Source organism: Schistocerca serialis, chromosome 7 (assembly GCF_023864345.2).
Source record: "Schistocerca serialis cubense isolate TAMUIC-IGC-003099 chromosome 7, iqSchSeri2.2, whole genome shotgun sequence".
NCBI lineage: Eukaryota > Metazoa > Arthropoda > Insecta > Orthoptera > Acrididae > Schistocerca > Schistocerca serialis.
This window is the reverse complement of record NC_064644.1, coordinates 584,517,202-584,544,833: the sequence shown is the minus strand read 5'-3', so window position 1 is coordinate 584,544,833 and position 27,632 is coordinate 584,517,202. Positions and strand designations below refer to the sequence as shown.

General features: G+C 40.3%; 1 protein-coding gene across 6 annotated transcripts in view; it reads right to left on the bottom strand.

Annotated features, from left to right (window-relative positions):
• LOC126412160 (trans-1,2-dihydrobenzene-1,2-diol dehydrogenase-like) overlaps positions 1 to 27,632 on the bottom strand; it is a 103,102-nt gene that overhangs the window by 57,859 nt on the left and 17,611 nt on the right. For all 6 annotated transcript variants that reach the window (XM_050081624.1, XM_050081622.1, XM_050081625.1 and 3 more), the window contains exon 2: positions 23,563 to 23,764. In XM_050081624.1, coding sequence (XP_049937581.1) covers positions 23,563 to 23,764 — 202 coding nt within the window. The remainder of the gene's footprint in view (positions 1 to 23,562; positions 23,765 to 27,632) is intronic.

Genomic DNA, 27,632 nt, shown 5'->3' with positions numbered 1-27,632 from the left:
TCTATGGCAATAAGACTCTAGCCATGGAATAAAAAGTCCTACCACGCCATGTCTAACAAAATTGTTTCACGCACACAATCTTGGATCTTTGCAAGAAACGTCAACAGTTTTTTTTAATTATTTGTCAGTCTTACTTAGTGAAATCAAATGTAGATCGTTTTGTAGAACACCATTAGTCATCGCAAAACTCAGAAGCAGTTAGCAAGTTACTGCCATGGTGACCCAATAACATAAGCCTTTATTCGCTCTCCCTCCCTCTCTCCAGAAATTGTAAGGTGTGATAAGAGTTTTGTGTCTACTTGCTTACTTCCACTTTTTCAGGTGAGCAGGTGAGGCACATGTTTCTGTCTTTCAGAAAATTTATCTTCAGTCATTTGACAATTAGAATCACTGTCATCGTTTTAATACGATGGTTAACACAATGGGTAATACCTAACAGCTAAGTCAGAGAAACCAAAGCTCTTGTGCCACATTTAGTAGCTGTACAATCCAAAGAAGTTGTCCAGAAAGTCCATTAAAAGACTAGTAAGCCACATATAAATAAAAGGATTAAAATTTAATATAAGAGGAAAAGGGAAATTTAAATAGAGGTCAGAATAAGTTGAGAACCGATGTTACTTACCTTCTACAAAAAGTACTGTAATATTTTAAGTAAAGTCCTTAAACTTTCCAGAAATATGCACACCCTAACAAAAATTAATAATGCAGACCGTATAATTAAAACTATAAGGGATATCATGAAAGGGGAGACAGGACAACCATAAAAATTAAACTAAATGACAATGTTGTGACTGATAATTCACAACTGGCAAGTATTTTTAACACTCACTTTCTAACTGCAGTAACAGGAAGACGATAAAACAGGTCAATTGACGATGCAAGAGAAAATAACATTAAAATCACCAGTCTACAAAAATTTAAGCAACTTTAAATAGCACCAACATCCTTCACAGAAACTAATAGAATTACAAAATTTTTAAAAACAAAATCTCATATGCTGTTGATAGAATTTCAAACAGAATTCTGAAAAGCTGTTCTAATTTAATAAGTAATGTCCTTAGTGATATATGCAATGCATCATTGGCTCAGGGAATTTTTCCAGACAGTTTAAAATACACAATTGTTAACCTTCTTTACAAGAAAGATGACAAGAAATAAGTAAATAATTATCATCTGATTTCCTTACTAATGTCTTTTTCAAAAATATTCAAAAAGTGATGAGCTCTAGAGTGGTCTCACATTTAAGTAGAATTAATTTACTTGGATTCCAGAAGAGCTACTCAACTGAGAATACAATTCTACATTCATTAATCAAATATCCTAAGCCTTAAATAGTAAAATATCACCAGTCGGCATTTTTTGTGATCTTTCCAGTTGAAGATGATTGCAAAGATCATATTACTCTCTTGGAAAAACTTAAGCTTTGTGGAACTGATGGCTTTACACACAATTGGTTTGAATCGTACTTGACAAACAAAATGCAAAAAATCGTGCTGAATAATTCAAACAATGTTGAAAGTAGAGAAAATTTTTGTGACTGGGAAGAAATCACAAGGTTCAATTTTTGGTCCAGCCCTGTTCCCTAGATAAGTAAATGATGTCCCCTTAACATTCAGCAAGCACAACATACTTTTTTCACACAATACTAGTGTTATAACAAACACAGTTACAGAGAAAGCAACAGAAGAGATTGCTAATTGCTGTGGTGCCCAGGGGCACCAGCCAAAAAACGCAAAACGGCTATAATGCTTGTGTTACAGAAATCAATGCTCACTCGGTCCATAGCAGCCATAAGGGATTTTCAAGTATACCACCAGGAGGCACACTCAGAGCTGTGGACCCCCAGGTACCTCACACGTAGCAACAAGAGGTCCTGGTCTCATCGCAAGACCATGACTACATCCGTTCATGAGTTATTATGGGGGCGGCACATCTCTTCTGGAGAACAGTTATTGAAGGAAATCCAAGAACCACCACAAGCAGTTCCCATCGACGAGAACTGGCTGATCCATGCACCAACTGTTTGCAGTCTCTCAATTAAGCCCTTGGTGACATGCCATCGATAAAAACAAGTTAACGCTAAGAAATAGGCTTCTCCACTGGAAAACAAATCTTCAGGTGTTGGGTCATTTCAGTGTTTATTTCCGGCTCCAGGGAGTTAGTTGAAATCAAATCCGTAGAATTGCATTTCGGTTGCATTTGCAGGAGAGGTGGTGTTAATTTGTAATTATAAATTGCAACAAGCAGTTTCTTTCATTTTTGGAAGGTAAAAAGAAGCTATTGCACTCCTACTGGGATTTTCTTTCAATTAGGAACCATAAACAGATTTTGCAGTGGCGATGAGGATTTTACTGAACTGATTAGAGTATGTGTGCCACGTTCCAGGTAGATCAGGAACAAATAATGTCCCTGCCACCGAACATAGACATTACACATCCAGATGTTCTTGCTTTGAAGGTGCCCCTACAGATACTGTGGAGCCTGGGGTCCAGCTCGCTGCCCAGCTATGCTCAGGTGCATCGGCACGACTGCCCTTTCAACCCTTTGACAGGAAAATTGAGCCTTGGGCCTGCTACAAAGCCCGATTAGAACATAATTTTGCAGTGTACAACGTCTGCGGCAATCAGCAGCAGTGCGCTTTCTAATGGCCAATGTGGGACCCGCAACCTACCAGTTGCTACAACAGTTACATCTCCCAGCAAATGGCTCTGAGCACTATGGGACTTAACTGCTGAGGTCATCAGTCACATCTCCCAGCAACCACACTTAGTGAAGAAAAGCTTAGCTGATTATTTTGACACTCAGATACACATTACTGCAGCACAACACATGATTTTTAACTAGGGTCTCTCCCAGGATTGCTGGTTACGATGTGTTAACGAACAATGCAAGCTCCCTTATGCATCAGCTCTGGTCCACAACATGATTTTAGTTCACACACCTGACAAAGTCTCTGGCAGGATCTCTTGAAGATCAAAGATCTGTCACTCGACTCATGTCTTCACATCATTCAGGCTCTTGAGCAATCAGTCAGAGCAGCAGCTTCCATCCAAGACCCAGCTCTGGTATTTGTCTTCCATCATGAACTGGAAGCATAGCAGCAGCAGTTGGTGTCAAAGTCTGAAAAAGACCGTCCAGAACACGTCGTTTCAAACAATTTCCATCTTGTAAATAATGTTTTGTTACCCATCCACAACACCAATGCCATTTCCATAAGGCAACGTGTACAGCCTGCGGTAAGTCCGGCCACAAAGATGAAGTTTGTCACTCATCCACTTCCATGTCCATGGACTGGGCACAGGATGACACCAGGGGGATCCTTCCCATCCAAATTTTCCAGATGTGCCACTGGTACATGCCGTACTCCCACATTCTGATCAGCTGCTGTCAAAACAGATTGAGCTAGTAAGCAAATCAGTCACTTTCCAAACTGATACATGGTCATCGACTACAATAATCAACAGATCCCCTCCACTGCGCCACTTCACAACAAAGTTATGTAGTTTTAGTAATGACCTCATTTCCATGGCAAGATGCTTTCGGATTAGACTCCATCTTTGTGCCACAGTAACCACAGCGAGGATTCTGGAAGTTGCGTCCCCTGCCCTGCGGCCTGTACACTGCTTGGCCAAGACTTATTCCATATCTTGTGCTTCGAGATCTACAACACCTCTGAAACTGTCCACACCCTGGGCCTCTGACCCTACACCACTGACTTTCTAGTGAAATTTGGGCCACTGTTCCATAAGTCATCGGTGGGGGTTTCGAGGTTCCAGGCACATACTGAATTACCCACTACGGTCAAAAAATTTTTAAGGCCTGCTGTGTTGAGTTTGTTCTTTGGGATTAGATTCAACTGGAATTTCAATGCCTCCAGGGCAAGGGTGTCTTCATTTTCAGTCACGCATAGCCAATGGGCTTCCCTCATCACGATTGTGGAAAAACTGTTGGGTGCTGTCCAAATTTGTGGTAACTTCAAGGACACTGTGAAAACCTAGTCCTTAGATGCTGCATATCCCATTCCCAAGCATGAGGACATTGTTTCCTGTCTCACTGGGGAGAGCATGAGGGGGATGGGGGAGGGTTATGGTGTTCATTAAAATCTATCTTCAGGAGCCTTATCACCAGCTCCCATTGGACTCCAACTCCCAGCAGATTGCAGTCATAAACATTCCTTTGGGATTGTTCCAATATATGCAGCTTCCATTCGGCATTGCCAGTGCCCCAGCACTCTTCCATATGTACTTGTAAAGGATGTCCCAGAGACAATAAGCTACCTTGGTGATATTCTGGTCACTGGAAAGAATACAGCAGATCTCGTCCGGAATCTCGACAAGCTCTTCTCCACATTCACAGCGGCGGTCATTGACAAATGTTCTTTTTTCGTCCGCCAGGTTGAGAATTTATGCAGGGTGTATACGTGGACAAGGAAAACAAATTCCCAGATTTTTCCCGGTTAAAAATACACGTTGTCCCGGGTGACAGTATATTTTTCCTTATCAATCCTTTGAATGGTTATGGTTTTATATGCGGGCGTACAATTCCCCGGCACTTTAGAAAACGAAACTCAGGGAAAAAGACACATTTTGGAAAAATCTTTATGTGCAGCTACATGTACGCCGTGTATTTTCGTATTACAAAAGTATACATTGGAATTCCACCAAACACTGCATGTTATTTTCCAAATCATTGAAACCGAGATTTCGATGCGCTTTTGTAAGCGTTTGTAGCTCATGTCACGTGATCTCGCCAGCCGATGACAGCGGATATTCGGAGCATAGGACACGTAATGAAGTCAGCCAACAGCAGCATCACTGTTAAGTAGCACGAACACACAAACAGGGAAAGTTAATAGTTTAAATATATACATAGTTCTGTTACAAGAACAGCAAAGCTTTCACATATAAAATTGGTCTCTAAGGTTAATAAACTGCAAGAGAAGCTAAGCTTTTGCATGTAATGTTGATCTTTTTGTGTGTGTTACACTTTAAGATATATCACACAAATATGCCAGTAAAATTTTTAATAATGACATAAATGTCTGATCTTCAGGGTTTGAAATTCTTCTAAATGGCTCATCATCAAAGTGTTGATTTTCAACTTTGAGTCTAACACTCTGTGGTTTAATAAATTCATGCTACATTCTTGCACATAGTTCAACTTAGGTAAAAGGATATTTACTTTGAAAGTAATGCTTTTCAAACCACTATTCGCAATATTTTCCCGCGACCTGTTAGAAATAGGTTCGTTTCAGCAAATGCCATGGAGCGCAGATAACAGGCGACACCGCGCTTGGGTAGCTATCATGATGTAGGAAGCCTGTATGTAGATACGTGTAAAATATTAAAAGATCATACATTATGGCATAAAAGACACAAGACATCAGAGGATACTGCAAGAGCATCGGAATTTCGTGAACCATATTAAAGTGTGCACATTTTAAGTGTATACCTAAAGGGCACATTCGTAAGTCCAGATTCCCAATGAAGTAGACCTCGACGTGATATTAAGCTTTTCAGTGTGGTTTTCGGGATGTAAATTTTCTTGGAGCACCAGTACTGCATTATATCATGTTTGGGTCTTTATTATGGCATAAAGGTGGAAATAAAATAAAATCTGAAACTAATGACATATTTCAGCCTTCCGTAATTATGTGAATGTGTTTTAATTCACTTGATAGCTCCCGGCCACAGATATCCGTTTTGTTTTCATTTGACATGAGAGTAAGCGAAGGGCAAACAGCAAAATCACTAAATGTAAACACGGGTCATGTGGAGACTATCCACTATTACTCAGACTGCTCTGCGCATCAGACCCGGAACTATGGCATTTGCGAAGCAGGTCAATACTAAAAAAAGAATTTTCAAAATATGTTCATCTTGTTGCACACATCTTTCTGAAAAGTCTGAAACATAAAACATATGTATTCGAGGAAATGTAAGACACATTACTTGGTCTTAGGTATGCCAAAGTGCAGTGCCACGCCTCTTCATAAAGCATTTTTTTACCACACGACCAAACTATATTCAGGGGAGTGGAAATTGAAATGTCCTGTGGTGCCTCTCCTGCTCCCAGTCGGCCGGTTCGACAGCCTGCCCCTCTTAAAATAAAAAAAAAAACTCGCAATTAATAGCAGATGGGATTACTTGTAATAGAGAGAACAACAACTCTTCAGAAAATCTTAAGTCTTTATTGCCTATTAATTAATAACTTGCTGTTTTGTGTGACATAAAATTAAATATAGGATATATAAAACCAATACTGACAAGAGATAAGCAAGAAATTACACATTTCTTCAAACCTTATCTCCTAGCATTTTTTTTCTCTCTAATCTTGCTACAGCTTTACATGGCGTGCTTTCCTTTCTGCGAAAGAATCTATTACCTCATCAAAGTTCGTAGAACGATTTGCTACATGAAAAATTGAAATGTCGTTATCTAATACTGAAAAAGCTGTTAATACAAATAATACCCAAGACTGGTGTGGTTTCTCGATTTGATTACGTCTATTTTGTCACTGTCTGCTAGATAAAACAAAATAGGCCTTTCTAATATGGCTGCAATTTTGTAACACACCAAATAAACTAGACTGTTTTGGCACAAATGGCCATTTTTATAACACGACAGAATATAATTCACGAAGTACCAATATCAAATGCCTATTAGGCCTACAACAAGCACAAAGTTTTATGTTAGGAAATCGTTTCACATATCATTCATATGCACCAGCTTCTCAAGCATGAGATCGAAAAGTTATTACGAAATTTTTATATAAATTTGGAATCATCTTATTCTTCCATAATTTGTGTGATATCCCCGTTTCTTCTCCTTCCTCGTTCTAACAATCTTGTCATCAATTCGGTAGCTATTGGTGCCACTGTCAAAATTTGTTCGCCGAACAACTTCACTAACCCTGCCAGAATCACATGTTTAGTTATCCCGCGATTATTTTCCGGTTAAGCGTTATTACGTGTTCGAACAACGTTTTCTGCTTTACTTCCAGAATAGAATGTATCAGCTGCTAGCCGGGGACTGTACTACTGGTCATTACTAGTGTAGCGATCTGTCAAAATTTCATTTTCTTGGATACACCGAGAAGATAATACGTAATCTTTCTCACCTGTTATTCCTGTCAGTCGTTTATTTCCATTCTGGTAGTTTGAATCTATGGATTTCGCTAGTAATTATAACAATGCTGATCATTCGCAAACCCAATCAACCACAAAATCAGACAGTGATTGTCATTCATCCGTTCAGCTTTACTCCCTCAGCTCGTACAGCCCCGTCCCCTTTTGTCTGCGAAAGTTTATTTCTAGATGTGACGAGGATTCTTCTGACAGAGACATCACGTACACAATGCATGCATTCAAAAGTCAACTTATGATTCAGTCAGAAATCAACTTAAAATGTTGTTACAAAACCAACAGGGAAGAGTTTCAAAATCATATGAATAATCGATAGACAAACGTTCGCTGGATGCTAGGCGCTTTGTGAAACAAATTTTTTTTCTCAAGAATATGAATTTGGCGCCCCTAGCAGCTTGCTGCGACTGCTTGAACAGCCAACAGCCACATTCCTGCAGCCAGAAGCAGGAGAATCTACTACTCAAACGTGACTCAACTGTGAATGCGCACAAGCCCGCTCGTAACTAAAACGAATCCAATGTAAACAGTTGTGACTTCACATTCATTGGAGGCAATTTGTTGTTATGAAGCACTGCATAGTTTCCTAAAGCCTTAGGCACATTTTCAATTGGCACACGCTTGCATGAGCACTGTGTGTCGTTGTTGTATATGGCGCATTTGCTATGCAATTTAAATTATTTTGGTTTTTTTCTTTCGTTCATGTTTTATTGTTGAAGTATTACTCTGCAGTAGTGGGATACAGTAAAATCCTTTGTTAGAGATTCGGTTCTTACCAGTCAAAATTACAAAAATTTAACTGTAAATTAAAACAATGAAAAATTCCCGGAATTCTAAAAATATCCCGGTTTTTTCCCGGTTTTCTCCTGGATGAAAAAATTCCCGGGTTTTTCCCGGATCTCCCGGTTGTCCTGGGTCGTATACACCCTGTTATGACATATCTTCACCGCTTCCGACATACGGCATATGCTGCAGCATGTGTCTGTCAACCAACAATTACTGGCTTCCACAGATGCGTACCAGCTAGAGTCTGAACTACTATATATGGTTCACTTCCCATGCCGTGACCATTGTGGAGCTACTACACCACTTGCTCCATAAGAACGTGCCATGGATGTAGCCTTCCCAATATGATATTTTCCATGACCTGAAGTAGGCCCTCTTCCAGCCTACTTCCCTAATGGCATACAATCCAACGAAACCACTGGTGTTAGTGGCTGATGCTTCTGACTACAATATCCGCACAGTTTCGTCCCACACTGGGAATGGCATGGAGCGATCCATCATATTTGTATCCAAGACTCTCATGGCAACACAGAGGAACCACAGCCAAATAGAAAAGGAAGCTTTGGCCATCATCTTTGGTATCAAACGCTTCCATGATTACATCTATGACTGCCATTTCACACTCGTGAGAGATCATAAATCTATACTGCACCTCTTCTAGTCTTCAGCAACAATACCGACCCACATGGCACAGTGGCTAGAACGGGTGCTCTGTTTCTCTCAGGATTTGCCAATGATATTCAATATCGCCCTAATGCTGTCCATACCAATGCCAACTTCCTATCACAATTACCTGTTGGTCACAATCCGGAATTCAGTGAGACTCCAGAAGTATGTTTTCATGTGTACAGTGAGGCTGCACATGTCATAGCCCATCTCCCAATTGACACACATCTCGTGGGACAACACATGCTGAATGATCCTGTCCTCCAGGAGGTTTTGTGTCATACAACACAAGGATGGCCCACGGACATTAAACATCTCACATATCAGACTCCAAGCCTTCTGGACCAGGCTGCATGAGGCGTCATCCTTGCATTGTGTTGTGTTATGTTGATAAGGGTGCCTTGGGCCGTGCTCAGGTACTCACTCCCAGCACACACTGGTATAATGTTCTTTGGCTTTTCTGTGATGACCATTGGTGATCCATTCTGAACAAGTGCCTCACCTGGCAATACATCTACTGGAGGGGTATCAATGCAGAATATTGCCAGAATGGTGAAGGAGTGTTGCACAATTCAAAGCAAGCAAGCGGTGGCCCCATCCCGCCTCGGTAGGTGTTTTCAATTACCCACCCATGGTGCCATGATGCCTCCTTGGTCCTATCTCCATGTCTCCATTTGGATTTTGCAGGCCCATTCCTCAGCTCTATGTGGCCCCTGGTTGCGGATGTGAGCAGTGGATCCCCTTAGTGTTTCGCATACAGTCCACAACTTCAGTAACAATGATCCAGGTGCTATTCTGCTTGTTTGCCCTCGAAGGCATCCCAAAATCCATGGTCGCTGACAATGGCCCCCAAGTTATATCGTCAGAGTTTTGGGACTTCTGCACCTCAAATGTTATACTACTAGAACAGTGCCTTAACCATTTTGGATTAATGGATGGCATTGGTTTTCTCTGCAGGATCCGGTGTGGGTGCAGATATACGAACAAGATCATCAGCAGTGGCAGCCTGCCTTCATTCTCCGTTTGACTGCACATGTGATTGTCAAAGTCCAGCTGCTGCAAGAATGCCCCTGTTGCCGGCATATCAATCAAGTCCAGGCCTGTCACAGATCCAATGTAACAATGGACACACTAACTCCTTCTTCAGTTCCAGATTCCCACAATAAGACCTCCCAAGGCCAGATGCAGTTCATTGTGACACTCATCCTACGCTAACAGGGGTAGATCCGGTTCTGACCTCCCATCCCAAAGATGGCGAAGACTCCAACACTGTCAAGACCTCTGGGGCCTACCATTGCCTCGACACACCAATAGGCAAGATTGTGCCTGATCACATCGAAAGATCATGCCTACATCCGGTCACAAGTTACTAGGGGGCAGCAGTCTCTTTCGGAAGAATAGGTATCAATGGAAACCCAGGGACCACTGCAGACAGTTCCCGTCAATAAGAGCATCGGAATTTCCTAAACCATACTAAAACGCATAATTCGGCTTTAAGTGCACATTGGTTTGCCCAGATTCAAAATTAAGTAGGTCCCACCTGGTATTATGCTTTTCAGTTTGGTTTTTGGGATATACATTTTCTTGGAGTACTAGTAGTGTACTATCTCATATTTGGTTCTTCATTATGGCATAATGCCATACATGGCAGAAGATGAAAGCGTGCACTTTTAAATTCAGCGAACAATTGGAACTAGCCAATATTGTGGAATGAAACATTTTGTTTCAAATAAATTGATTGCCTAAGTGAAAAAGATTAATAAAGCCAATTTTCTTTAGCAAACTGACAAAAATGACTTCACTGTTCTGCAATGCGATTAATGCTCGACTGCCAAAAACTTGGAAATAAAATAAAATCAGAAAACTGAAACTAATAAGATATTTTTGCCTTCTGTAATATGTGAAAGTATTTTAAATTCACTTGATAGCACCCAGCCACAGAAATCCATTTTGTTTTCATTTGACGTGGGAACTGTAAACGAAAAGAAACAGTGAAATCAGTTAACGCAAACACGGATCACGTGGAGACTACCCCCCTCCCCACTACAACTGAGACAACTCTGCACATGCACGAATCTGGCAGCCAGGGCGCGTGAGAAAAATTTTTCTCGTTAGCATCTGGCTGCTTCCTGCCACTGCCGATACAGCTAACAGTCACACTTCAAGTAGCCGGAAACAGCAGGAGGTACTGCTCATACGCGAGTCAACTGCGCATGCGCCATGAGCCCGCTGGCAACTGCTCACAGGGAACTAATGTAAACAGTTGTGACGTTACGCTCATAGAAAGGAGTTTACTGTTACAAAGTATTACATAGTCTTCGCCCTAAGGCCTTTGACAAATTTTTGCTGTTTGCAGACGCTTGTGCATGCACGGTGTTTTGTTGCTGTAAATGGGGCATTTCCTTTGCAAATAAAGTTTTATTTTTTCTCTCATTTATGTTTTATTGCTGCAGTATTATTCTCCAGTAGCAGGATACAGTAATGTTCTTGGCTATACTAACAATTCTTACCAATAAAAATTACAAAAATTTGACTTAAAACTAAAGAAATGAAAAATTCCCAGGTTTTTTCCTGGTTTTCTCCTGGATGAAATAATTCCCGGATTTTATTTTGGCTGTAACTGCAGAGGAGGCAGTTTTAATTTGTAATTATAAATTGTGACAATTTTGGTTTTCAGAAGAACATAAAGAAGCTATAGTACTCCATTCAATTAGGAATAATAGATTTTGTGCTAATAATGTTTTTCAAAGAATTATTAAATGGTTCTCTGAAAATGGACTCTCCCTTACTTTTGAGAAAACACACTATATACATTTCTGCACAACAGTCATACCAACAATTAGTGAAATGGGTAGAATGCTTCAATTTACATATTGATGTAAACTTGAACTGGAAGAAGCAAATTACTGAGCTCCTCAAACAATTATCTTCAGCTACTTTTGCTCCACATATGATTACTAGTCTTGGAACCAAACAAATCAACTTCCTGACATATTTTACGTATTTCCACGCAATAATATCTTATGGAATAATTTTCTGGGATAGCTCATCAGTTATAAAGAAAGTACTGATTGCATGAAAGTGAGCACTCAGGACTAAAAAATAATATGTTCATTAATGTTAGGGTAGACATCCTGTAAACTGATTTGCTGCACATCACAAATGTGGCTGCCAATATTTTCTGCACCAAGTACAGGGTGTATACACAGACAAGTAAAAAAAATTCCCGGATTTCCCGGCTAAAAATACGCTTTCTCCTGAGTGAAAACACACTTTTTCCGTGTTAAGCAATGGTATATTTTCCCTCGGGACTACAAAACTTATCAATCCTTTGAATGGTTATTGTTTTATACACGGGCGTAGAATTTCCCAGCACTTTAGGAAACAAAACTTAGGGAAAAAGACACGTTTTGGAAATATCTTTGATGTACAGCATCATGTACACTGCGTATTTTCGTATTACGAAAGTATACATAGGAACACCACCAAACACCGCATGTTACTTTCTGAATCATTGAAATCAAGATTGCGAAGCGCTTTTGTAAGCTAGTCTTAGCTCATGTCACGTGATCTCGCCAGCTGATGACAGCAGATATTCAGAGCATAGGACACATGATGTAGTCAGCTAACAGCAACATCACTGTTAAGTAGCAAGAATACACAAACAGGGGAAGTTAATAGTTTAAATATGAACCGTGGACCTTGCCGTTGGTGGGGAGGCTTGCGTGCCTCAGCGATACAGATAGCCGTACCGTAGGTGCAACCACAACGGAGGGGTATCTGTTGAGAGGCCAGACAAACGTGTGGTTCCTGAAGAGGGACAGCAGCCTTTTCAGTAGTTGCAAGGGCAACAGTCTGGATGATTGACTGATCTGGCCTTGTAACAATAACCAAAACGGCCTTGCTGTGCTGGTACTGCGAACGGCTGAAAGCAAGGGGAAACTACAGCCGTAATTTTTCCCGAGGGCATGCAGCTTTACTGTATGATTACATGATGATGGCGTCCTCTTGGGTAAAATATTCCGGAGGTAAAATAGTCCCCCATTCGGATCTCCGGGCGGCGACTACTCAAGAGGATGTCGTTATCAGGAGAAAGAAAACTGGCGTTCTACGGATCGGAGCGTGGAATGTCAGATCCCTTAATCGGGCAGGTAGGTTAGAAAATTTAAAAAGGGAAATGGATAGGTTGAAGTTAGATATAGTGGGAATTAGTGAAGTTCGGTGGCAGGAGGAACAAGACTTCTGGTCAGGTGACTACAGGGTTATAAACACAAAATCAAATAGGGGTAATGCAGGAGTAGGTTTAATAATGAATAGGAAAATAGGAATGCGGGTAAGCTACTACAAACAGCATAGTGAACGCATTATTGTGGCCAAGATAGATACGAAGCCCACACCTACTACAGTAGTTCAAGTTTATATGCCAACTAGCTCTGCAGATGACGAAGAAATTGAAGAAATGTATGATGAAATAAAAGAAATTATTCAGATTGTGAAGGGAGACGAAAATTTAATAGTCATGGGTGACTGGAATTCGAGTGTAGGAAAAGGGAGAGAAGGAAACATAGTAGGTGAATATGGATTGGGGGACAGAAATGAAAGAGGAAGCCGCCTGGTAGAATTTTGCACAGAGCACAACATAATCATAACTAACACTTGGTTTAAGAATCATGAAAGAAGATTGTATACATGGAAGAACCCTGGAGATACTAAAAGGTATCAGATAGATTATATAATGGTAAGACAGAGATTTAGGAACCAGGTTTTAAATTGTAGGACATTTCCAGGGGCAGATGTGGACTCTGACCACAATCTATTGGTTGTGACCTGTAGATTGAAACTGAAGAAACTGCAAAAAGGTGGGAATTTAACGAGATGGGACCTGGATAAACTGACTAACCCAGAGGTTGTATAGAGTTTCAGGGACAGCATAAGGGAACAATTGACAGGAATGGGGGAAATAAATACAGTAGAAGAAGAATGGGTAGCTTTGAGGGATGAAGTAGTGAAGGCAGCAGAGGATCAAGTAGGTAAAAAGACGAGGGCTAGTAGAAATCCTTGGGTAACAGAAGAAATATTGAATTTAATTGATGAAAGGAGAAAATATAAAAATGCAGTAAGTGAAACAGGCAAAAAGGAATACAAACGTCTCAAAAATGAGATCGACAGGAAGTGCAAAATGGCTAAGCAGGGATGGCTAGAGGACAAATGTAAGGATGTAGAGGCCTATGTCACTAGGGGTAAGATAGATACCGCCTACAGGAAAATTAAAGAGACCTTTGGAGATAAGAGAACGACTTGTATGAATATTAAGAGCTCAGATGGAAACCCAGTTCTAAGCAAAGAAGGGAAAGCAGAAAGGTGGAAGGAGTATATAGAGGGTCTATACAAGGGCGATGTACTTGAGGACAATATTATGGAAATGGAAGAGGATGTAGATGAAGATGAAATGGGAGATACGATACTGCGTGAAGAGTTTGACAGAGCACTGAAAGACCTGAGTCGAAACAAGGCCCCCGGAGTAGACAATATTCCATTGGAACTACTGACGGCCTTGGGAGAGCCAGTCATGACAAAACTCTACCATCTGGTGAGCAAGGTGTATGAAACAGGTGAAATACCCTCAGACTTCAAGAAGAATATAATAATTCCAATCCCAAAGAAAGCAGGTGTTGACAGATGTGAAAATTACCGAACTATCAGCTTAATAAGTCACAGCTGCAAAATACTAACACGAATTCTTTACAGACGAATGGAAAAACTAGTAGAAGCCAACCTCGGGGAAGATCAGTTTGGATTCCGTAGAAACACTGGAACACGTGAGGCAATACTGACCTTACGACTTATCTTAGAAGAAAGATTAAGGAAAGGCAAACCTACGTTTCTAGCATTTGTAGACTTAGAGAAAGCTTTTGACAATGTTGACTGGAATACTCTCTTTCAAATTCTAAAGGTGGCAAGGGTAAAATACAGGGAGCGAAAGGCTATTTACAATTTGTACAGAAACCAGATGGCAGTTATAAGAGTCGAGGGACATGAAAGGGAAGCAGTGGTTGGGAAGGGAGTAAGACAGGGTTGTAGCCTCTCCCCGATGTTGTTCAATCTGTATATTGAGCAAGCAGTAAAGGAAACAAAAGAAAAATTCGGAGTAGGTATTAAAATTCATGGAGAAGAAATAAAAACTTTGAGGTTCGCCGATGACATTGTAATTCTGTCAGAGACAGCAAAGAACTTGGAAGAGCAGTTGAATGGAATGGACAGTGTCTTGAAAGGAGGATATAAGATGAACATCAACAAAAGCAAAACAAGGATAATGGAATGTAGTCTAATTAAGTCGGGTGATGCTGAGGGAATTAGATTAGGAAATGAGGCACTTAAAGTAGTAAAGGAGTTTTGCTATTTGGGGAGCAAAATAACTGATGATGGTAGAAGTAGAGAGGATATAAAATGTAGGCTGGCAATGGCAAGGAAAGCGTTTCTGAAGAAGAGAAATTTGTTAGCATCCAGTATTGATTTAAGTGTCAGGAAGTCATTTCTGAAAGTATTCGTATGGAGTGTAGCCATGTATGGAAGTGAAACATGGACGATAAATAGTTTGGACAAGAAGAGAATAGAAGCTTTCGAAATGTGGTGCTACAGAAGAATGCTGAAGATTAGATGGGTAGATCACATAACTAATGAGGAAGTATTGAATAGGATTGGGGAGAAGAGAAGTTTGTGGCACAACTTGACCAGAAGAAGGGATCGGTTGGTAGGACATGTTCTGAGGCATCAAGGGATCACCAATTTAGTATTGGAGGGCAGCGTGGAGGGTAAAAATCGTAGGGGGAGACCAAGAGATGAATACACTAAGCAGATTCAGAAGGATGTAGGATGCAGTAGGTACTGGGAGATGAAGAAGCTTGCACAGGATAGAGTAGCATGGAGAGCTGCATCAAACCAGTATCAGGACTGAAGACCACAACAACAACAACATATACATAGTTCTGTTACAAGAACAGCAAAGCTTTCACATATAAAATTGGTCTCTAAGGTTAATAAACTGCAAGAGAAGCTAAGCTTTTGCATGTAATGTTGATCTTTTTGCGCGTGTTACACTTTAAGATATATCATACAAATATGCCAGTAAAATTTTTAATAATGACATAAATGATCTTCAGGGTTCGAAATTCTTCTAAATGACTCGTCATCAAAGAGTTGATTTTTAAATCAACGCTCTTTGATTTAAGAAATTCATGGTACATTCTAGCACATAGTTCAACTTACGTAAAAGGTTATTTACTTTGAAAGTAACGCATTTCAAACCACCATTTGCAATATTTTCCTGAGACCTGTTAGAAATAGGTTCGTTTCAGCAGTTGCCAGAGAGCACAGATAACAGGCGACACCGCGCTTGTGCAGCTACCATGACGTACAAAGTCCGTATGTAAATACGTGTAAAACATTAGAAGATCATACATTGTCATAAAAGAAACAAGACATCAGAGGATACTGCAAGAGCATTGGAATTTTGTGAACCATACTAAAATGTGCACTTTTAAAGTGCATACTTAAAGTGCACATTCGTACGTCCAGATTCCCAATGAAGTAGACCTCGGCCTGATATTAAGCTTTTCAGTGTGGTTTTCGGGATGTAAAATCACTAAACGTAAACATGGGTCACGTGGAGACTACCCATTATAACAAAAGACTGCTCTGCGCATCAGCCCCGGATCTACGATATTTGCGAACCGGGTCAATACTAAAAAGAAATCGAGTTTTCAAAAATATGTTCATCTTGTAGTGCACATCTTTCTGAAAAGTCTGAAGCATAAAACGTGTGTTCGAGGAAGTGTAAAACATGTTATTTGGTCTTAAGTGTGCCAAAGTGCAGTGACACGCCTCTTCATACAGTGTTGTTCTATAGCATGTCGCTGTATTTTGCTCTGTGAAACTGAATCGTGTAGATTTTGTAATGGATGCCATCAAACCTACACAGGACAGTAGAAATTGAAATCGGGAGAACAAGAACTCTTCAGAAAATGTGCACTCTTCATTGTCTATTAGCTAATAACTTGCTGTTTTGTGTGACAAAATTAAATATAGGATACATAAAACCAATAACGACAAGAGACAAGCAAGAAAGTACACATTTCTTCAATCCTTAGCTCCTAGCATTTTTTTCTCTCTAAGCTTGCTACAGCTTTACATGGCGTGCTTTCCTTTCTGCAACACTACGTTACTTCATCGAAATTCATCAAACATTTTGCTACACCAAAAATCGAAATGCCGTTACCAAATACTGAAAAAGCTGTTAATACAGATAATACCCAAGACTGGTGTTGTTTCTCGATCTGATTACGTCTATTTTGTCACTGTCTGCTAGATAAAACAAAATAGGCCTTTCTAATATTGCAGAAATTTTGTAACACACACCAAATAAACGAGACTGTTTAGGCACAAATGGTCATTTTTATAACACGACAGAATAATTCACGAAGTACCAATATCAGATACCTACAAGGCCTAATACAAGCAAAAAGCTTTATGTTAGGAAATATTTTCACATTTCATTCATACGCACCAGTTTCTCAAGCACGAGATCGAAAAGTAGTATTACAAAAATTATATAAAATTTGGAATCATCTTATTCTTCCATAATTTGTGTGATGTCCCTGTTTCTTCTCCTTCCTCGTTCTAACAACCTTGCCATCAAGAATTCAAAATGGCTCTGAGCACTATGGGACTTAACTTCTGAGGTCATCAGTCCCCTAGACCTTAGAATTACTTAAACCTAACTAACCTAAGGACATCACACACACCCATGCCCGAGGCAGGATTCGAACCTGCGACCGTAGCGGTTGTGCGGTTCCAGACTGTAGCGCCTAGAACCGCTCGGCCACCCCGGCCGGCCATCAAGAAATCTATAGCTATTCTGCCACTGTCAAAATTTGTTTGCTGATTAACTTCACAAACCCCGCCAGAATCACAGGTTTAGTTATCCCGCGATTCTTCTCCGGTTAGGCGTTGTTACATATTCTTACAACACATTTTCCGCGTTGCTTCCAGAATAGAACTTAAGCGGCTGCTAGCCGGGGATTGTACAACTGGTCCTTACTAGTGTAACGATCTGGCCAAAAAATTTCTGTGAAAATTTCATTTTCTACGATACACCGACAAGATAATACGTAATCTTTGTCACCTGTTATTCCTGTTAGTCGTTTATTTCCACGCTGAACATTTGCAAACCCAATCAACCACATAATCAGACAGCAATTGGCGTTCATCCGTTCGGCTTTACTTGGCTCAGCTCATATAGCCCCGTCCCCTTTTGTCTGAGGAAAGTTTATTTCTAGAAGCGACGACGATTCTCCTGACAGAGACATCACGTACGCTATGCACGCATTCAATAATCAACTTATGAGTCTTTCGGAAACCAACTTAAAATGTGTTCAAAAACCTACAAGGATGTGTTTCAAAATCATATGAATAATCGACAGACCAACGTGCGCTGGATGCAAGGCACTTTGTGAAACAAGTTTTTTCCCCTCAAGAATATGAATTTGGCGCCATCTTTTCCCAGTAGCATCCAGCTGCTTGCTGTGACTGCTTACACAGCCAACAGCCACATTCCTGTAGCCAGAAGCGGGAGAATCTACTACTCAAACGCGACTCAACTACGCACGCGCATGAGACCGCTCGTAACTGCTAAAACGAATCTAATGTAAACAGTTGACTTCACGCTCATCGGAGGCAATTTGTTGTTATGAAGCATTGCATAGTCTTCCTAAAGCCTTTGACACATTTTGCTGTTGGCAGACGCTTGCATGAGCACTGTGTGTCATTGTTGTATTTGGCGCACTTCCTTTGCAATTTGTTATTTTCGTTTTTTTCTCTGGTTTATGTTTTATTGTTGAAGTATTATTCTGCAGTGCGGGAATACAGTAATATCCTTTGCTAGAGTATTTGTTCTTACCAGTCAAAATTACAAAAATTTACTGAAAAACTAAAACAATGAAAAATTCCTGGAATCCTAAAAAATTCCTGGGCTTTTCCTGGTTTTCTCCCGGATGAAAAAATTCCTGGGTTTTTCCCGGATCTCCCAGTTGTCCGGTTCGTATACACCCTGAAGTAGCTTCATTCAAATGATCTATGGAACATGTAACTAACAAGTTACAAGCTACTTGGTGCAGCAAATATTGGTAGCCACATTTGCTGTTTTTGTAAGAAGTAAGTTACTTAATTATTGACTATTAACAACAGGGTGTATACGTGGACAGAGAAAAAAAATTCCCGGATTTCCCGGTTAAAAATTCACTTTCTCCCGGATGAAAACACACTTTTTCCGGTTATTAAGAGACAGTATATTTTCCCTCGGAACTGTGAAACTTATCAACCTTTTGAATGGTTATATTTTTATACATGGCGTAGAATTTCCTGGCACTTTAGAAAACGAAACTCAGGGAAGAAAACCCTTTCTAGAAAGATTTTTATTGTGCAGCAGCATGTACGCTGTACATTTTCGTATTACGAAAGGGTAAACTCGAATTCCACCGAACACCACATGTTACTTTCCGAACCATGTAATCGAGCTTGCGAAGCACTTTTGTAAGCCACTCATAGCTCATGTCACGTGATCCCGCCAGCCGATGACAGCGGATATTCAGACCTCAGGACATGTGATGTAGTCAACTAATAGCAACATCACTGTTAAGAAGCGCGGATACACAAACAGGAAAAGTTAATCTTTTAAATTAATATACATAGTGCTGCTACAAGAAAAGCAAAGCTTTCACATATAATGTTGATATTTTTTGCACGTATATGTATATCACACAAATATGCCAGTAAAGCCAGCCGGAGTGGCCGAGTGGTTCTAGGCGCTACAGTCTGGAACCGCGCAACCGCTGCGGTCGCAGGTTCGAATCCTGCCTCGGGCATGGATGTGTGTGATGTCCTTAGGTTAGTCAGGTTTAAGTAGTTCTAAGTTCGAGGGGCTGATGACCTCAGCAGTTAAGTCCCATAGTGCTCAGAGCCATTTGAAAATTTTAGCCGAGTCCAGTGACTTGTCCTTAAAGTTTTCCACAAATAAAATTATCTACTGCAAAGGAGAGAGAGATTCCCGTAGCACTACATCAACTTGCTCATAATGACGGCATGAATGTCTTATCTTCTGGGCTGGAAATACTTGTAAATGGCTCGTCATCAAACGCTCTGTGATTTAAGAAATTCATCGTACATTCTCACACATAGTTCAACTTGCGAGAAAGGAAATTTACTTTGAAAGTAACGCTTTTCAAACCACCATTCACAATATTTTCCCGCGACCTGTTAGAAATAGGTTCGTTTCAGTAGTCATCAGAGAGCACCAGATAACAGGCGCCACCGCACTTTGGCAGCTGTTATGATGCAGGAAGCCCGTATGTTCGTACTTGTAAAACATAAAAAGATCTTACATTATGTCATAAAAGAAAATAAGACATCAGAGGATACTCCAAGAGCAACGGAATTTCGTGAACCATACTAAAATGGGACATTTAAAGTGCATACTTAAAAGAGCACATTTGTATATCTAGATTCTCAATGAAGTAGGCCTCGACCTGATATTAAGTTTTTCAGTGTGGGTTTCGGGATGTAAATTTTCTTGGAGTACCAGTACTGTAGTAACTCATTTTTGATTCTTTATTGTGGCATAATTCCATACATGCTAGAAGATGAAAATGTGCACCTGAAATGCAGCGAACATTTCAAATTTGCCAATAGTGAGGAACCAAACATTTCGTTTCAAATACACTGACTGCCTCAGCGTAAAAAGTTAATAAAAGTCAAATTTTTGCAGCAAACCGACAAAACTAACTTCATTGTTCTACAAGGCAATTAATGCATGACTGTCAGAAAAGTGGAAATAAAACAAAATCTGAAACTAATAACGTGTATTAGCCTTCTGTAATTACGTGACTGTATTTTAATTCACTTCATAGCTCCTGGACACAGAAATCCATTTTGTTTTCATTTGACGCGAGAGCAGTAAAGGAAGAGGAAACAGCAAAACCACTAAATGTAAACACAGGTCTTGTGGAGACTACACACTTCCCCACCATAACTCAGACAGCTCTGCGCATCAGCCTTGGATCTACGATATTTCAGAACCGGGGCAAAACTACAATAGTAGCCCCCCCCTCCCCCCTCGAGTGTTTGAGATACGATGTCAAAAATTTAAATATATTCATTTTGTAGCACAAATCTTTCTGAAGAGTCTGATACATAAAACATATATGTTCGAGGAAATGTAAGACATGTTATTTGGTCTTAAGTGTGCCAGAGTGCAGTGCCATCCCTCTTCACACAATATTCTTCTGTCGCACGTCACTGTATTTTGCTCCATGGAATTGAAACGTGTATATTTTGAACTGCAGACCATCAAACTACATTCAGGACAGTGGAAATTAAAATGTCCTGTGGTGCCTCTCCTGCTCCCAGTCGCCCGGTTTGACATCCTGCCCCTCTTTTTTCTTTTTCTTTTTTTTAAAAAAAAAAAATAAAATAAAAAAAAATAAATAAATAAATAAATAAATAAATAAAAAACCTCGCAATTAATACTGGATGGGATTATTTGTAACCGGGAGAACAAGAACTCTTCAGAAAATTTGCACTCTTTATTGCCTGTTAGCTAATAACTTTCTGTTTTGGGTGAGATAAATTAAATATAGGATACATAAAACCAGTAAAGACAACAGACAAGCAAGAGAGTACACATTTCTTCAATCCTTAGCTACTAGCAATGTTTTCTCTCTCTAATCTTACTACAGCTTTACATGGCGTGCTTTCCTTTCCTGTATAATACTGCGTACGCTGTTAATATAAATAGTACCGAAGACTGGTGTGGTTTCTCGGTCTGATTACATCTATTTTGTCACTGTCTGCTAGATAAAACAAAATAGGCCTTTCTAATACTGCAGAAATTGTAACACACACCAAATAAACGAGACTGTTTAGGCACAAATGGTCATTTTTATAACACGACAGAATATAATTCACCAAGACCAACATACAATGCCTATTATGCAAATAGCTCAATGTTAGGAAATGGTTTCACATTTCATTCATATGTTCCAGTTTCTCGAGCATAAGATCGGAAAGTAGTAGTACAAGATTTTTATATAAATTTGGAATCATCATGTTCTTCCCTAATTGGTGTGATGTCCCCATTTCTTCTCCTTCCTCCTTCTAACAAACAACCTTGTCATGACTGAGTCTGTAACTATTCCTGCCTTTGTCAAAATTTATTCGCCGGTTAGCTTCACTAACCCTGCCAGAATGCCGGCCAATGTGGCCGAGCGGTTCTAGGCGCTGCAGTCTGGAACCGCGCGACCGCTACGGTCACAGGTTCGAATCCTGCCTCGGGCATGGATGTGTGTGCTGTCCTTAGGTTAGTTAGGTTTAAGTAGTTCTAAGTTCTAAGGGACTGATGACCTCAGATGTTAAGTCCCATAGTGCTCAGAGCCATTGGACCATTTGAACCTGCCAGAATCACTGGTTTAGTTATCCCTGATTATTCTCCGGTTAGGCGTTATATTCGTACAAACCACTTTCCGCGCTACTTCCAGAATAGAAGTTAAGCGGCTGCTAGACGGGGACTGTACAACTGGCCCTTACTAGGGTAGCGTCTGCCCAAAACCTTTCTGACAAAATTTCATTTTCTTGGATACACTGAGAAGATAATAAGTAATCTATCTTGGCTGTTATTCCTGTCAGTCGTTTATTTCCACTCTGGTAGTCTGAATCTACGGATTTCAATAGTGATTATAACAACGCTGATCATTTGCAAATCCAGTCAACCACATAATCATACAGCGGTTCGGCTTTACTCCGCTCAGCTGGTATAACCCGGTCCCCTTTTGCCTGCAGGAAAGTTTATTTTTAGTTGTGACGAGGAATCCCCTGACAGACATCACGTACACTATGCACTCATTCAAAAATTAAGTTATGATTCATTCAGAAATCAATTTACAGAGTGTATTCTAAACCAACAGGGATTCGTTTCAAAAACATATGAGTAATCGATAGACCAACGTGCGCTGGATGCTAGGAGCTTCGCGAAACAATGTTTTTTATTCTCAAGAATATGAATTTGCCGCCCCCCCCCCCCCTCCCGCAGTTATCATCCGGGTCAGATACATCGGTTTGCCCTCCCCCCGTGCTGCGCATGCGTGAATCTGGCACCTTGGGTGGGAAAGTACAATTTTTCCCGGTAGCATCTAGCTGCGACTGCTTACACAGCCAACAGCCACATTTCTGTAGCCAGAAGAGGGAGAAGGTACAACTCATACGCCACTCAACTGCGCATACGCATGAGCCCACTCGTAACTGCTATAACGAATCTAATGTAAACAGTTGTGACGTCACGCTCATCTGAGGCATTTTGTTGTTATGAAGCATTGCATAGTCTTCCTAAAGCCTTTGACACATTTTGCGATTGCCGAACGCTTGTATGAGCACTGTGTTTTGTTGGTGTATATGGCACATTTCCTTTGGAATTTATGTTATATTTTCATAATTTTTTCTCGTTCACATTTTATTGTTGTACTATTATTCTGCAGTATCGGGATACAGTAATATCCTTTGTTAGAATATCGATTCTTACCAGTCAAGATTACAAAAATTTAACTGAAAACTAAAACAACGAAAAATTCCTGGAATTCTAAAATGTTCCCGAGTTTTTCCCGGTTTTCTCCCGGATGAAAAAATTCCCGGGTTTTTCTCGGATCTCCCGGTTGTCCCGGGTCGTATACACCCTGAACAAGCATACAGAGTAAATTCCCAATAGCAAATTTCTCTTCATGTATACTTTGAAGCATTCAATATTGCAGAAAAGTCTTCCTCTATGAAGGAACGTACAGAACACAATGTATTTACATTTTTAGGAACTTGGGTTATAAATGGTAAAGATGGCACTTTGTAACAATATGGAAATAGGCATGCACACTCACCAACATTTGGGTCTTTCGCAAGCTCTTCGTAGGATCCATACACAGAAGGTATTTTGTGATGATTTCCAAATATCTGCGCTCTTTCAAACTCCCTGGCAGCTACAGCTACTACTTTGTGCTCATCATGAGACAGTGTGTTCAAGGCAACAACAAAATCATGGCTGATTCTGCCTGCACTTGCAATTCCCCACTTTGTTGCCATCTACAAATGACAATATGTTACATTATAAACTGTGATTTCCCTAAAAGATACATATAATAGAAGCAAAACTAAGTACTCTTAGCTTGGCGAAATTACAAGAGTAAAACTAAACTGGATAAATCACTAGGATTTTTTTGAGACACTTATCAATAGCGTCTTTTATTACAACATACTTAATTTACTTTTGATTAATTTCAAGGAATTTTACACTAGTATGGCCAAATTTATCACTCTTCAACCCGATAAGAATTCGTAAAACTTGTTTGTAATGGATAAGCTTCGTCTTTGTTATTGGATGTTTCCCCTCCCTTATCAAATGTGTATCCTGCTGCAGTGAAGGTAGCTTGTGTGCCTCAATGATACAGACAGACATACCATACATGCAACGACATCAGAGCGATATCTGTAGAGAGGCCACACAAACGTGTTTCTTGATGAGGGGTTGTGGCCTTTTCAATAGTTGCAGAGGCAACAGTGTAGATGACTGACTGATCTGGCTTTGTAACATTAGCCAACATGGCCTTGCTGTGCTGATATTGTGAATGACAAAGCGAGGGGACACTACAGTTGCTACTTTTATCAAGGGCATGTACCTCTAATTTATGGTTAAATTATAACAACAACCTCTTAGGTAAACTATTCTGGAGGTAAAATTTCCCCCATTCAGATCTATGGGCAGGAACTATATAGGAGGATGTTGTCATCAGGAAAAACAAAACTGGCATTCTATGGTTTGGAGCAGATCAAATGTTAGATCTCTTAAATGGGTACACGGATTAAAGAATTTAAAACGGTATATGGATAGGCTGAAGTTAGATATAGTGCGAATTAGTGAAGGGCAATGGCAGGAAGAACAAGATTTCTTGTCAGCTCAGTACAGGGTTATCAACACACGGGAAGCATCAACCACAGTAGCGGAGTACGTATGGCATGACATGCACATGGGGCTTTTTTAGGTAAGAGAAACCCTCCCTTGGGATCACAGGTTATTTGCCTGATACATTAGCCCCCACTGTCCTCAGAGAATGTTCGTCCGCACAGATCAAAGACAGAAAAGGTTAATATGATTTTAGTAGACTGCAGGAGCATCCAAGGAAAGGCCTCAAATTACTATTACTTATAAAAGATTATAATGCACAGATAGTATCAGGAACAGAAAGTTGGTTGAAACCACATGTTAAAGACAAAGGAACCTTACATTCGGATTGGAATATTTATCGTAAGTATCGTTTTGTCACCAATGGTGGCAGTGTGTTTATTGCAGTAAAGAGTTCGATAAAATCTAGCGAGGTATCATGGAATCCGATCGAGAATTAATCTGGATGAAGTATCAAAGATCAGTCAAAAATGATAATCAGAGGCTTTTATAGACCACCTGGGTCCAGAGCTCTAGCAGTAGAGCGCTTCAGACAGAACTTGGAGAATATTGTAAAAAAATTTCCTGCTCATGTAGTTGTAATAGGGGGTGACTTCAACTTGCGAGGTACAGATTAGGAGTGTCATGCTATCACAACTAGTGCCACGGACAGGGATTCATGTGGCATTGTTCTGGATGTCTTGCGTCTGAAAATTACTTTGAGTAGATAGAGAACCAACTCGTGAGGGTAAAATCTTAGACCTCCTGGCAACAAACAGAGCTGAAATTACTGAATCAGTTAACATAGAGGAAGGTATCAGTGATCCAAGGCTGTGAAATCTATGACAATTGGTCTTACAAATTCAGGTAGGAAGATAATTTTGCTTAGCAAGAGTGACAGGGTACAAATTTCAGAGTATCTGAGCAGTCAGCATCAAATATTTGTGATAAGGATGAAGAAGTGGAGAACAAATGGAAAAAATTCAAAGGCATTGTGAAATATACTGTTGGCAAGTGTGTTCCAAGTAAGGTCTTAAGGGATGGGAAAGACCCATCGTGGTTTAATAGCTGTGTTATGAAACTAATATTCTGACGGAATGTTATCTATCCCTTCTGCCTTATTTGATCATAAGTCCTCCAGAGCTCTTTTACACTCTGATTCTAATACTTGATCCCCTATCTCTTCTAAATCGACTCCTGTTTCTTCTTCTGTCACATCAGACAAATATTCCTCCTCATAGAGGTTTTCAGTGTATTCTTTCCATCTGTCTGCTCTCTCCTCTGAATTTAACAGTGGAGTTCTCGTTGCACTCTTAATGTTATCACACCTGCTTTTAATGTCACCGAAGGTTGTTTTGACTTTCCTGTATGCTGAGTTTGTCCTTCTGACAATCATTTCTTTTTCGATGTCTTCACATTTTTCCTGCAGCCATTTCATCTTAGCTTCCATGCACTTCCTATTTACTTCATTTCTCAGTGACTAGTATTTCTGTATTCCTGAGTTTCCCGGAACATTTTTGTACTTCCACCTTTCATCGATCAATTGATTTATTTCTTCTGTTACCCCATGGTTTCTTCACTGTTACCTTCTTCGTACCTATGTTTTCCTTGCCAACTTCTGTGATTGCCCTTTTTAGAGATGTCCTCTCCTCTTCAACTGTACTGCCTACTGAGCTATTCCTTATTGCTATTATCTATAGCCTTAGAGAACTTCAACTGTATCTCGTCATTCCTTAGTACTTCCATATCCCACTTCTTTGTGTATTGATTCTTCCTGACTGTCTTAAATTTCAGCCTACTCTTCATCACTATTACGAGGGTCAGTCAAAAAGTAATGCCTCCTATTTTTTTTTCTACGTTTAATTGTCAGGAAATTTAAATGCAATTACATAGGTTGAAAACCACAACATTGAGGATCATTTTGTCATTTTTCAATGTAATCTCCGCCCATCTCTACAGTTTTGGTCCATCTTTGAACAAGGGCATGTATCCCAGCACGGTAAAAATCACAGCTCTGCTTCCTAAGCCATTGACGCACGGATGTTTTGACGGCCTCCTCATCTTCAAAATGAATCCCACGATGAGCTTCTTTTAGTGGCCCGAACACATGGAAGTGTGATGGTGCCAGGTCAGGGCTGTATGGGGGATGAGGCAAAACTTCCCATCCAATTTTGACAATCTCGTCAGAGGTGTGACGACTGGTGTGTGGTCTTGCATTGTCATGCAAAAGAAGAACATCTGCCATTGATTTTGTTGGGCGAACTCGCTGAAGACGTGCTTTAAGTTTGTTGAGGGTTGTGACGTATTGAACAGAATTTATTGTGCATCCCTGCTCCAAAAAATCAACCAGAATCACACCCTCTGTATCCCAGAAAACTGTTGCCATAACTTTCCCTGCCGATCGCACAGTTTTGAATTTTTTCTTCCTCGGCGAGCTTGTGTGACGCCACTCCATTGACTGCCTCTTTGATTCGGGTTCAAAAAAATGCACCCATGTTTCGTCCCCGGTCGCAATTTTTTTCAGAAACTCATCTCCCTCCAAACGGAAGTGCTGCAAGTGTTGGGAGGCTATTGTTTTCCTTGCCTCTTTATTCTGATCGGTTAACATTCTTGGAACCCACCGTGCACAAACTTTTGAGTACCCCAATTGTTTAATAATCGTGATCACACTGCCTTTACTAAGAGAAATAATGCGACACACTTCATCTGCAGTCACCCGACGGTCACCACGAATGATGTCATCAACTTGCTGAATGTTGTGTGGAGTCACTGCACTCACCGGCCTGCCGCTCCGCTTTTCGTCAGTCAACGGTGTTTGCCCTTCAGCTTCCTTACAACGACGAACCCATCGTCTAACAGTGCTGACATCCACTGTCACAACACCATACACCTTCTTCAGTCTTTCATGAATGCGTATGGGCGTTTCACCTTCTGCATTCAAGAATTCAATCACACAACGCTGTCTCAAACGAACATCGATGTCGGCCATCTTACAAACTTCTGCTGTGCTGC